The sequence below is a fragment of the Eupeodes corollae genome, chromosome 1 (assembly GCF_945859685.1).
Source record: "Eupeodes corollae chromosome 1, idEupCoro1.1, whole genome shotgun sequence".
NCBI classification, from domain to species: domain Eukaryota; kingdom Metazoa; phylum Arthropoda; class Insecta; order Diptera; family Syrphidae; genus Eupeodes; species Eupeodes corollae.
The window spans coordinates 188933767-188947612 of record NC_079147.1 but is presented as its reverse complement, the minus strand read 5'-3'; the positions used below and the strand labels follow the sequence as shown (position 1 = coordinate 188947612).

Below are 13846 nucleotides of genomic sequence, written 5' to 3'. Positions count from 1 at the left end.
TGAAAAATGGTATCTCGAACGTATAAACGTACTAACAGGCACTCACAAACATCACTCTAAAAACCTTTGAGTCTAACTTTTGGTAACCTTGGAACGTTGAAAAATCCGATTTTACCTCAAATATTTTATCAAAATTATATTATTTTCAGAATAATTCACTTTTTTTAAAAAATCCAATTGGATGTTTTTTTAAACCAACTTGATATTAAAATGAAACTATGTTTTCAGTTTGAAATTTAAATTAAATTTCTTGAGCACTTGAGCTCTTTTGAAGCGTGTTTAAATTCATTTTTGATAATTGTGTAATTTCAAATTGTCAAATTATAAAAGATAAAAAGTTCAAAAGAAACAGCTTTAGCAACTGTTTATTCAAAATGAAACATCTCCTCAACATATTTGAAAACATATTTTTAAAAAAATGTGTGCTTATTAAGAATTATTGTAGTTTCCTCTTTAGAAATAAGTTTAATTTATTCAAAAACATCAAAGATAAAGCTTTCAAAATCTGTGTTCTATACATTAAAATGTGTGTTTTCGACTATCATTCAATTAGATGGATTTTATTTTTTATTCAAAAACAAAAGCGAGTAAAAGATAGATTTCTAAATACAAGGGAGTGCTTCTTCATACCTAAATACTCGTACCTACCTTTACGAATAGAGAAAATCCTATCAATTCCATGCATTAGAGATCCCTAAACAATGCAAATGAAAATGGAAATGAAAGTATGTGTGTGGGTGTGTGTGTGTATAGGTACCTTTCGACAAAGGATATAATTAAATGAAGTGAAGAACGTGGACTTCTCGCTTCATTCCACAGCTTGAAAACATCAATCAGTGTTTAATTAACATAAATTTCAAAAAGAGTGTTTGAGTTCGAATTCGAGTTAGTATTCGTATTGAGAACATTGACGACAACGCCACACGGCTGCGATGATGACGCATGGTACATTAAGTTCCTTTTCTATATCTAAACTCTAACCAACCAACAACCATCAGCCAACAGAACACAGAACAGATGGAAGGATGGATGAATCGCTAGGAACTTCCCAGTCACACATTCGGTACAATGATTACGAAATGAAGGGCTTCCAAGGATATTTAGCGAAATTCGATTTGTTTTCCGTTTTGTTAAAATTGTTGATGAGGATGTTGGTGCGAGGAAAAATATGTTTGTATGGTACCTACTTCTATTCATTTGTCGAGAAATTGTATATGTAGGTGAATTTTCAGGAAAGGTGTATAAGGAAGATACTGCTTATATCCTTGTATGATGTCGCCGATGGCAAATCAAATTTGTATATATAGATATGTATGTGTGTTTCGTACACATGAATCTTTTGCGGTTTTATCTAATTTGCTAGGAGCGCTTTTCAGGATTTAAACATGCAATTCTCTGTTTTTGAAGGGTTTTGGTAAATTTGGAGTAGGTATGTAGATATGTGTGTGTGATTGAGCGTATGGGGAGCGAAAAGTTTTAATGCTCTTAAAGATGATGTTTTATTGCTTTAATTTATGTTGTTTATATAGAATGAGTATGTAAGTTGCAGGAACATTAATGTGAAAAATCTTTTAAGGAGATGAAGATGCCCGAAGGCCTAGTAAGGGAAAAGGCTTAAATTATGCACCTGGGTTGATTTGATTACATACACACTTTGTTGATTAAGATGCAACAAATAGACAAATTTTGCATTGATTTTTGAAAGCAACGTGATTTTAAATCTTGAAAATATCTGTTGAACAAGGTACTTATTTTTAGCGCCTTAGGGGCCAAATATGTCTCGAACCAACACAATTAACGACTTCAATTTAATTTTATGTTTTACATTGTGACGTGTTAATTTGGCTTTTTACAAAAAAAATAGAAACCTGCAAAACTTGCTACTTAAAGTTGATAAACATTGATTTTCGGCTCGAATACAACATTTTAAAAAACAGATCTGTACTCTCATTTTTCGAGCTATCTAAAGGTGGTTCCAAAAATGACATTACCAGACTCAGTACCGGAATCAGCAAAGCAAGCCATCGCATGACGAAAGAAAAGTTAGAGACTTTAAAAAAAAAATTCAACAATGACTTTCTAAACCACAGAAAGAGGAAAAATGTGAGGCCCTTAAATGCAAGAAAAATGATGAAACTGCTATTGTAAAATTCCGTTTGTGCAAAATGACGATAAAGAATGCACGCTGCTCTATCAAGGTCGGAAAAGATCTCACCGATGCATTTGATGTTAAAAAAGGTTTCAGACAAGGCCATGCACTGTCATGCAACTTCTTTAATATCGTTCTGGAAATAATTGTGCATAACTCAACCGTCGACACTAGAGCACAATCTTTCAAAGGTCCATCCAATTACTACGATACGCAGATGATATTGACATAATTGTAAGATCAAAGCGTGATGTCAGTGGAGAGTTTTTGAGTATTCCGACGGAAGTGAAGAAGATAGGTTTAGTGGTCAATGAGGGCAAGACCAACGACGTCTTGGACAAAACGTCACCATGGACAGCTTTAACTTCGAGGTAGTTAAGGACTTTGTCTACCTAGGCACTGCTATAAACACAGACCCAGAACACACCAACGCTGATATCAAAGGAAACATAACTCTTGCAAATCGCTGTTTCTTTGGACTTAGAAGGCAATTGAGTAATAAAGTCCTCTCTCCAGCATATAAAATCACCATCTATAAGACACTCATCATCCCGGTTCTCATGTATGGCCCTTAGGCCTGGAATCCGTTAAAGAAAGATGAGAGCGTCTTAGGATGCTTCGAGAGAAAAATTCTTCGGGTGATTTTTGGTCCTATACGCATAGATGGAGAATGGGGGAAAGGATTTAAAGACGAACTGTACGGGCTGTTCAGCGACATTTACAGCCATTTTGTAATAAATAAAATAGTTACTTAGTTTTAAACATTATATCCGTTAAATATTGTCCTCTAATATTAATACATTTACGAAGCTTTTCCTGGAAGTTTTCCATTGCTCGTCGAGTCATTTGTGTTGTAATGGCTTCCACTTCCTGAATGATTACCTCCTTAAGTGCTTCCAAAGATGTTGGACGATGAGTTTAGACTTGTGCCTTTAAATGTCCCCAAAAAAAACCACAAGGAGATAAATCGGGTGACCTTGGTGGGCAGGTAATGCCTTCTCGAAAAGAAAGAAGATGCCCTGGAAACATCTCTCTCAAAATGGTTAGTGAACGTCGTGAAGTGTGTGCTGTAACTCCCTCTTGTTGGAACTAGACTTCTTTGTGGTTCCTTGTAAACTGATTTAAGTTTGGTTGGAGGAAGGTCTCAATCATGTGACAGTAGCGATTCACATTAACGGTTACTGTTTGCCCATTTTCTTCGAAAAAATACGGACCTAACACACAAAATTCAGCAACAGCACACCAAATTGTCACATAAGGGCTGTGAAGTGGTCGTTGATGAATTTCTCGAGGGTTTTCTGTTGCCCAGTATTGGAAATTTTGTTTATTTACAGTACCCGATTAATGGAAATGGGCTTCGTCAGACGACATTAAAATAAACACCAACGGGAATGTTTTGAAAAATGTCTTCACAAACAGCTCTGGGAGTTTCAAAATCTCTCGTCAAAATTCGTCTTACACTCCTTTCAGACAATCCAAGGGCGGCTGCATGTTTAAGTGCTGAACGCCTCAGAGATTGCTGGATAGACGCACTTACACGTTCCACATTATTCGGCGTTGTTGCGGTAAGTTGCAGTTTAAGGTCGGCCAGACGATTTTCTCTTTAGCGCAGAACCCGTTGCCCCAAAGGTTTATAACTAACCTTGAATAGTTTTTCTATCCGGAACATTTTATCTATAAATAGCTTTAAATATAAACATCTATAAATACGGGAGGTTATTTTGCCGGACCCTGTATGATAGATGAATTACTTATTTCAGTACAAAAACAGAAGAGACGTGGTTGATGTGTCACTTTCCAATAACTTGGGTTTCATTCAGGTCAATGTTTGCGAAGCAATGTTAAATTTTCAGACCAAGGAATGATTAAATTCCAAATAAAAAAATAAATTGAAAGTCCAAACCCCAAAAGAAAACCCCTTCAAATTTAGAATGGCCATTTTTTGAGGTCACCATGTGGAACAAACTATTGAAATTCTCCCAGAAATCAGAATTGTTCATGGAGGTACGCTCAAGCTACATCCTCACATAACTTCCTATATCTTACCCAACCCTTCACATTTTCTGGAAAGAACAAATGATCCAAAGTGATCCAAGTAAGATGGTTCTCGACCTTTACGGATGCATTATACCATACAATTCAAAAACTAACCTATTAAATACAAATGTTCAAAATATGCTACCTAAATATTGTTGTCAACTTTTAGTTAATTTTTTAGAAAAATCCAGTTTACAACCATTTTTTACAACAAAAATCTACGAAAACACCTAAAAACTGATAATTTATGCTTTTGACTCAAGTATGGGAAAAAAGAAAGATATTGACTTCAAATTTGTTTATCTTACACAAAGTGTTGTTGATAATATTTTTTCAAACTTTGAGAAACATCGAAACACGTGCGCAAATAGGAAGTTATAAGTTTAGGTTTCATTCCAGATTCTTTTTTCATAATAAATTATTCTAATTCCTTGTAAACTTCGAGGACGAAAAATGTTTTTAAAATCAACAATACGAGTATACGCAACAAAGGGATACAATTTTTGATGACAAACGAATTCGATCATGACATTTGATGAAATATCCCAGACAGAAGCTTAAAATTGATTGATTTTGAATAAACTTACACCATATACCCACTTCAAAGAAAAGCAACATAAATTAAATACCCCTTCATTCTGTCAACACTTTTAGTATTTTTCATCACCCTTTCAGACACTATCACTTTACCCAGACACTTTCTGGTCCATTCATTCATTGTTAACATAGAAGTCTTACGTCTCCTTAATTTCACTCCACTCCACCAGTCCGAAAAATATAATTAAATTAAACTCATTCCCAAATCACTCAACGAAAAATACAAAAATCCCAATTCCATCATCATCGCATACAAAATTAACGACTGTCAGGCACGCAGTCGGTTTCATTATAACGTCTGCCATCTAGCTGTCATCTGTCAAAACACAACAAAGAAACAAGAAAACAACGCACAGCCCATCATCATCATCACCATCAGTAATTCCAATGCTACTTTTTTTCGAAATGCAAAATCAGAAGCTTCAAAGAGGAGTAAAGATATAATTTTCGAACATTTCAACACAAAAACAAAATGTATCTTTTCTTCTGAAAACAAAATATCTTCTACAATACGGCCACATATTGAAAATAAACTAATCCCTCATTTGCATCAATCCACCTTGTACACAAAATGAAAATTCAAAAGCAGAAAAAACAACAATTTCCCAAAGGAAAAGTCATCTCCAGAGCAGAATCTAATTTACAAAAAATTTTCACCGCACACGCTAATGACGACAGCAGATCTCATCCAACAAGACGGATTTTTAATTATGTTTCCAATGCGTTTTTCAAAAACTAAAAAAAACACAAACTTTTTTGTTTTGTCTAATTTTCTTTTCTGTTTTCTTTTTTTTTTTGACGAAGATCCAAATTAATTGGGCAATGGATTCATCAAAATAAAAAAAGAAAAACACACAACATCCCTAAATAAATAATAAGCGTGGAAAAGATACTCGTGCTATACTTGTTGTGATTCCATTTCTTTGGAAAATGGAAGATTTGTTGAAAATTTGATGATTTATTGGACGTTTTTTTGTTTTTTTCTAAATTTTTATTAAATTAGTTTGTTGAACTGTTACTCAGGAAGAACAACATAATAAAAACATGGAAATTATGATGGTCGTTTGGGGTTGTAAGATATATTGAAAACATCTCGACTTTATGAACTATAAATTTAATTATGGTGTAAACTGTGAGAAATATGAAAGTATTGGATGATAATTTTTCCGACAGAACCCACACACTTTGATAATAATTTGTGCATGTCAGAAGGTATTAAATTTAAATTTGGATTCTTGGGTTTTTGAAAACTTTTCGAGCATGTTTTTGTATTTTGTTCTTGGACTAGATTTTGCTTTAATTAATGTGAGAAGTTGGGAATTTAAAGTGATTGCCAATAACTCAACAAATGTGGTCATTTAGCATTTGAATTAATTGAAAAATTGGAATTGGTTGCTTAAAGTACTGATGAAAAGTTTAATACTTCAGACAAACGAGGTTAGAACTGAAAACTGAGAAATTAGTTATGGTTGAAACTGTTACTGGAGGCACTGGGAATTTAAATTGATGGAACCGAATTATATTGACTTTGGTTACAGATTGTAATAGAACATTACAATTTATTACTCTCAATACCTACGTCCACGACGAAACACTAAACCAAGCTGAACACTAGTTAATCTTCCAACTTCAAAGAAATAAGGCCTTGTTGAAGTTCAATCAATCGAAGAGTTATAGGAGGATTAAATTTTACCAAGAACTGCAATATGACTTTGTGACTTATTCAAACTTTTTGTACTATCAATTCATTTCTAATACTAATTGTGATCCAAAAATTAACCCCCATCTGATTTAGAGATACGATATCCAGCTGGTATGTTCCATTTCGAACATGTTCGCATATTATTTGAAGACTATTACTTTGACATTTTTTGTTCTGCAAAACACCTTTTCTTTTTTTTCTCTTAACACACAAGATATTCAGGAATCTTATATCAATCAATTTTTCAATTTCTAAGGCTTTTAAAATAAGTGACAACATTTAGAAGCTAAATGAATGTTTCAGTACAGAATCTGATGGAATACCATAATTTATGTTGAAAAAATTAGTGTCTTTTGTATCATATCTACTGTTTCTTCTTTTCAACAACGATTCCCTGAAATGTTTAAAATTCCAAGATCTTTGGAAATATTCATATCCAACGTCAGTCCTTGAAAAAACTTCTATAAATTTAGTTACGACTTATCGTCCTATAAAGCGAAATCTGCAATTTCTAAGGTGTTTGAATCTCTTTTCTGCGGCTTGATACTTAACGCTATTCAATTCCATTAGAACCTTGCACATTAGATTACACTGCTTAATAAATAGGCATTCTTTTCAACTTAGAGCTCCTGTGAAACGATTTTTACAGAAGTACATGGATGAGAAGAGGAACAGCCCTCTCACTGAGACGAAGACTCAACCTTGGAGACTTTTACTACAATGATCCTAGTGATCTAAGAAATTCCGACTATTGTCTTAAACGCTTCATAGCTTGCTCTACATAAATCAAAGAGTAGGGTAGATTTTAAGACCCGTAGTATCAAAACGGACCAACTACTGGTATTAGTGTGTTGGTTTTCCAGTCAACGATTTCATTCAATAGTTTGTCTGTTATATGTAAAAATCTACATATATAATATCTTACTTATTACAGTTAAATGCTTTTAGTTTGAATTCATTCGACAAACACTCTCAAGTTGAATGCATATTTACAGACTTAAGAGAGGCATTTGACAAAATAAGTCATGAAATTCTTCTGTATATATTAAGTAAAATTGAACTTAATGACTGTTTCGTTATGTGAATTCCATCATATCTAATGGATAAATAATATAGCGTCATATTCAGAGTAACCTGAAAATGTTAAAGTCAATTCTGGTGTACCTCAAGGGAGTCATCTTGGTCCATTACTGTTAATTTTATTAATTAATGATTTTCTGTGCAGATTCCGTTCGAATTTACAGATAAAAAGTATTTAACGTAGATTTTGAAGATTTTGTCTTCGTTTTTTTTTACTTGGCCTTATAGACTTTTATGAATTCCATACACTCAAAAGCTTTCCTTGATAAATCTCGAATTCCTCTCTTTCATAGATGGAACGGTTTCATGTCTATCTATTCTTTGTCAATTGTATTTCTATTCTATAAAACATAATTTCTAATTTAAGGAAACTAAAGGTACATTTCCACTAGTAGAAAGAAGTCGTGCTGAAAATACTTTTGCTATTAGCGAAAGCTGTTGATAGCCGTCGAAAACCGTTGGTAGCTAGTGAAACCATCGTCGAGCCAGCAAAGCCTAGAAACCAAAAGAGGAGTCAACACGGTTTCAGTGAGCAAGATGTTACTTACTTTTTGAAAGAAAACTGGGGCCGTGGAGTTTTCAAAATTAGGGAGAATGAAATCCAACAGATTTAGATGGGTGACAATAGTGATGGTGAAGATGAATAACTGATTGACGAAGAAGATTAGAGGCTTCTAACACAGGATGATGGCCAAGGGGTTTCGGATGTTTAGAGAAGATATGACTCATTAACCTCAGAAGTCAACAAGCACATCAAAGGAGCCTTCAACGTCTGCAGGATTATTTGTCAGCGGTAAGCATCAACCAGTTTTCAAATGGAACCATACTAGGTACAGCCCATATGTTTTTCGTGACGTTGATTTTGATTTTGGAAAGGTGCAAATCTTACAAAAAGTTGAGGACGATCAATTGACACCTTTTGGAATCTTCTATTCAACGACAGATTTCAATTTACTAGTTGAGCATTTAGTCGTAGAATTTAAAGGAATTCACCATCGAAAGTGGTGAAATGAATGCATTTCTTGGCATAAATTTGGTTAAGGGGTACCATATCTTCCCATCATTGAGGGATTACTATAGTCTACAGAACCTGACATGGGAGTTGGGAGTACCTTTCATAGCCAATCTAATACCAAGAGTTCGATTTGAAAATATACGGAGGAACTTGCATTTTTGCAACAATGAAGAAGATCATAGACTTAAATACCTCAAATTATGACAGAGCCGTACAAAATTTGGCCAGTGTTAGAACACTTTAATATACGTCATTTCAAAATGCTCTCAGCAGCACCCGACAGCTGTCAATTGACAAACATATGATAAAATAGAAGGGACATAATGTTATGAAACAATGCATAAAGAATAAGCCCGTCAAATGGGGCTTCAAGTTATGGTGTAGATGTTATGTGACGAAGTGAATCAGTTGCTCAATTGATCAAATAGCTTAAATGATCTTATTAAGTCTCACAATGTTGTGGTCATTTAGAAGATGCCCTCTAAGAGTTGAATGTTTCAACACTTTTTATCTGCAGTCTAATCAGCTATTATCGAATTAAAACCACGGATAAGCCATACAAAAAACTTTTCTGAGTCAATCACATTTGATGAAAAATGGTAAAAATTATTTCAAAGACTAAACCACTTAAAGACTCTCTGTAACTCAGTTAAAAGGCGTTAAGAAGTCTATTGATATCTATTTAAGACTATGTATTAGAACACACTTTATATTTAATGTAGTTATATTCTAATATTTGTTTCTGACTTCAAGAAAATTCAATAAAAGGGTTAATTCTCCCCATTCAAAATTTTATCAGTAAAAAAAGGATATTCCCTAATTTTCTAGAATGTATAAAACATGTTTTTAAAAATATTATCACTTACCATTTGTTGCTGATTTTTCGGCTTCTTACATAAATCAGGTACTTTAAATGATGTTACAGCTTCAATAACATCAGCTAATAGTAATCCATCTCTGCAGTCGGCCGATAAATCTGTGACTTTTTTCTTAGATTTCGCTCGATCTAAATAGTAATTCGCCCAATCTGTATAAATCTGGAAAGAAATCAAGAAAAATCGAGAACAACTTAATATAATGTCTTGAAAGTAAAACAAACAAGTTTGTGACAGAAAAATATCATAAATACGTTTACATGCAATAATAAAATAAATACAAAATCGAAGATAATAAGAAGTGGACTGAAAATTCCTCCCTGAGGCACACCACAAATAATAAGGAATTAGTGGAAATATGGTTGACGTTAGTTTCAGATAAAATCGAGACCTGAAGAATTGAAAAAAGAAACCTTTTTAGTTGAATGAAATATTTATCAAAAAAGTGGTAAGACCATCAATGGAAAAGATTCAAAAATGTTTTACAATATCCTGGACCAAGGAATAATTTTGAAGATGAAAACGAAATTTTTCTATATATTCCGGAACAAATAAATTTTAGAATTTATTCTGAATTCAAACAAAAATATTTGTAAACTCATTTCTGGTAACCTACTCTCTGAATATCTTTATGAAAATCCACTTTACACACAAACTGAGATACTAGTTTGCTTCATAAATTTTTCAGTCTTCTGATGAGGTTCTAAGTTGGTCATACTCATATGGATATGATGTTGATGATAAACCAAACAATAATTACATTTTGTTAGAATTTTGATTGGATGTTTGTTGTTATGTTTTGTGATGTGTGTTGATGTGTAATGTTTGTTTGTGTGTGGTCAAGAATAAAATACACAATCATGCCTTTTACCACTTCAACTCCACATCAGGTAGAGGTATATGCACATAGGTGCAGGGTAAACTCGTACAACAAATTAAAATAGTGATGTTGATGCCACATCATCATTGCATCAAGAGCAAGCAAAAATGTTCCATCAACATAACCTTTAAGAACCTTTATACTCTTCATCCCTTGCTTGGGCTTTGGAGATAAGATAAATGCATTTTATGAAATTCTCAAAACCAACACCCTTGATGCACAAAGTATCTGATGGATGTACCTCTCTAACAGAAAAGATGATATAATCGAGATTGTTTTTCATTAAAAGCAAAATGAGAAAGTGGTATAAGATAAAAAGGGCTAAGAGAACTTCCCCACTACTTCTTCCCCACACAAAAACAACCTGCAACTTGAAGACCTTTTTGTTGTTGCTGCATATAAAAGCACTCAAAACAACTCAAAAACAGATGTATCTCAATTTGCAATGCATAAGAGCGAGAGTGTATCTTCTTTTAGTCTTCACATAGATAAAGGATACACTATGCACTGAACGTACATTTCTAGATCCTTTGTGGAGAAATATTCAATTTTCGAAATGTACATACGGGATGAAGTACACAAAAACAACTGCAAAAACAACAACAAAACTAGCACCATGACCATCATCTAGGACTAAAAACAAAAGCCAGAATATATGGACTTGAACAAATAAGTAAATAAAAAAACAACAACACACCCCTCCCCTCCCTAAATACAGATGACGAGAAAGACACTGATTGGCATATGCTATTATAAGCTTTCAAAGCTTCCAAAGGCAATCGTATGGATATTGTGAAGTCCTTTCCCTGTTTTTGTGTAATTCTATATCTGTACATATTCTCCTTTAGGGACTTTGAATGGAGATGGCGTAAACAATCTCATATTTGGTTATAATCGCAATGTGGTGTTGCATCGTTAGTCTTGGATTAATCGAAAATTAAATTCCCATTTGTGTACCTTCTATATAAACTCCTAGATCCATCCAAGGATTCCTTAATTCGTAATTTTTTGTTCTTAAACAAATATTGTGGTGTGGTTATATATAAACATGTGGAACTAAGCTGCATCTTTCAATCTATTTCAATTGGAAATGAAAGGGTTTAAGCTAGATAGATGAATGCTGTGTATGTGTATATACAAAAATAAGGATATTAAGAAGGCATTAGGAGAACGTTAATTGATGCAAGAGAAACATAATTAGTGCATAGAAACAAGAAACTATAGGAACCATATGGTGTTAGCTTAGTTTTCCTGCATCTTAAGACTCGAGTTAAATGGAACATATTAAAATTTAAGGAACAAATGCTAAGTCATTAGATAAATCAATGAACGTTGCTTCAAAGGTATTAGATTGGTTTTAAAAAGCTTTAAGGTCATAAACCCGAATTTTTCTGAAAAAAAATTTAAGAAGTTTTGAAAATTATTTTAAAGAAATAGCAGAAATAATTTTTAAACTAGTTACTAAAACTAATCTGAGAAGTTTTCTTTTAAATTTTTATTAAATATAGTGTACAAGTACAGTGAAAACAAAGGGTGATTTTTTAGCTTTTATCTTTTTGGCAACAGCTGACGCATGTTTCGTGTTTTGTTTCACTGTCAAACATCTTCAGTTTGGTCCATAATTTAACCATCAATCTCTTAAAATCGAAAAACGCTTGCAAATTATTGAGTTGTGTTATCAAAAAGCGTGCTCTGTTAAGAAAGTTCATCGCGCTCTTCTTCCATTTTATTGTCAGTTTAATCGACCCTCATTTTTGGTTCAATGGGTACTTAAGTAAGAAGAATTATCGATATTCGATATCAGCCAGAAACATTGCAAGAGTTACCAATGCATCCAAAAAAAGTCACAGTTTGTAGAAGCTGAGTAAGGTCAATGATTCTCGAGATTTTTCCCCAAATTAGTACTTAAACTAAAGGACGTTCTTATTTCTCTACCTTTCCAGAATCATCAATGTTTATGTCACCAACTCCCATCCCACCTCCCACGTTGTAATGGCGAAAAAGCTAGACAGCGCTCCCTCTCCAGTGCTCCTTCTCACTCAAGGTTAGCAATTACATTACTGTTTACCGATCCTAATCATTTTCTTACATATCAGAATGATGTTCTTAACATCAACTGACTCCTAACCCTATATCTTCCTTTCCAAATACCTCTTATCTTCATTGGGCTGGATCTAAGGTGTTAAACGACCCGTGCCAATGACCAGCCTGGCTGGTGGCCCAATTCAAAAATTACTCAGTCTCTAACGGAGTATCCGGGTACCTGAAGACCTCCGGAATAACTAGCCTTATATTTTTAATCTCTGTACAGACCGACCTCTCTTTATTCGCAACTGGTGGGACCATAGATGAATATAAACAAAAAAGAAAAGAATAATGAGACCGGTTTCCCTTCAAGACCGTGCGGCAGTTTGGCCTCAAAGCCTGTTGCCGTATCCCCTGCGGCCAACACAGAGGAGGGAGTAGTGGCAATCCATGGACCCTCCTCTGCTGTTGGCAGCAACGAGAGTAGGAAGGTAGCGATACCTAATTCCAGGAGTGGCAGGGTTGTGAATAATGGCCCTACCACTACTACTGAGAATACATCCAGAAATGGAAAGGGAAAACTTTTGAAAAGCCTATACAAACATAAGCGGCAAGCTCCGAGAATCCTAAAGGTCTCTGATACATCATTGGAGGCAAACAGTCTTCTTGCTGCAACAAGCACCAGGTCTCTTGAGGCACTTCACTCAATCCCATTATTAAAGAAGCAAGTTTCAGTGACGTAACGAAGGGAAAAGTCGTGGTTGCGGTCATTGACAGGAGCGATGATGATGGCACAATATCGGCTGATCGTTGGCAGATGGTCAAGGTAAAGGTCTCGCGTGGCTTTTTAAGCATTTTGAGAGAGCTTCCAGGACCACCTGCTTCCATAAGCGATGGCGGTTGGCATCAGGGTCATGTCAAACTCATGGTTTGTGGAGACCAGAGGTATTGTGACTTATACAAGCTTGCTGTCAGCCGGTTAGGTGAAGCTTGGCCAGGTGCGAAGCTCGAGGTTGTAGCTAAGGAAGACATTCCTACCAAACATAGAGCCCCCATTTGGATGCCAATCGAACCTGCTGATGGGGTCGTATATCTTTCTAAGAAAAGACTCAGGCATTTAGCCTTACCTGATAATTTTAATTGGATTCCTTTAATATATGGAGGGTTGACAATGGGATTTTGTATCTCCTCGAAAATAAGACTAAATCGGGGTTTGTGTTGGTTAACTCCCAGTCCACACCGATCAGCCCAAAGTATGAGTCTGTCTAAGGCATTTTGTAAGAGTTCTTTTAGGATATTAAGATGTTTTCCTGAAACTGCTATAGCAACGTCATCGTCCGCATAGGCTATCACTCTGAAACCCTCCACATCCAGACTAGTTAGGATTTCATTCACCTCTAGGTTCCAGAGGAGAGGAATTGCCTAGTTTTGAGTTAATTATTCTGTTAGTCAGAATTAAGTGAATTAAGTCCCGAAGCGAACTCTC

The 13846-nt window shown here is 34.6% G+C and overlaps 1 protein-coding gene across 3 annotated transcripts in view; it reads right to left on the bottom strand.

Annotated features, from left to right (window-relative positions):
* The window catches only part of LOC129938510 (protein sickie), a 518418-nt gene that overhangs the window by 387161 nt on the left and 117411 nt on the right, over positions 1–13846 (bottom strand). For all 3 annotated transcript variants that reach the window (XM_056046122.1, XM_056046123.1, XM_056046124.1), the window contains exon 3: positions 9447–9617. In XM_056046122.1, coding sequence (XP_055902097.1) covers positions 9447–9617 — 171 coding nt within the window. The remainder of the gene's footprint in view (positions 1–9446; positions 9618–13846) is intronic.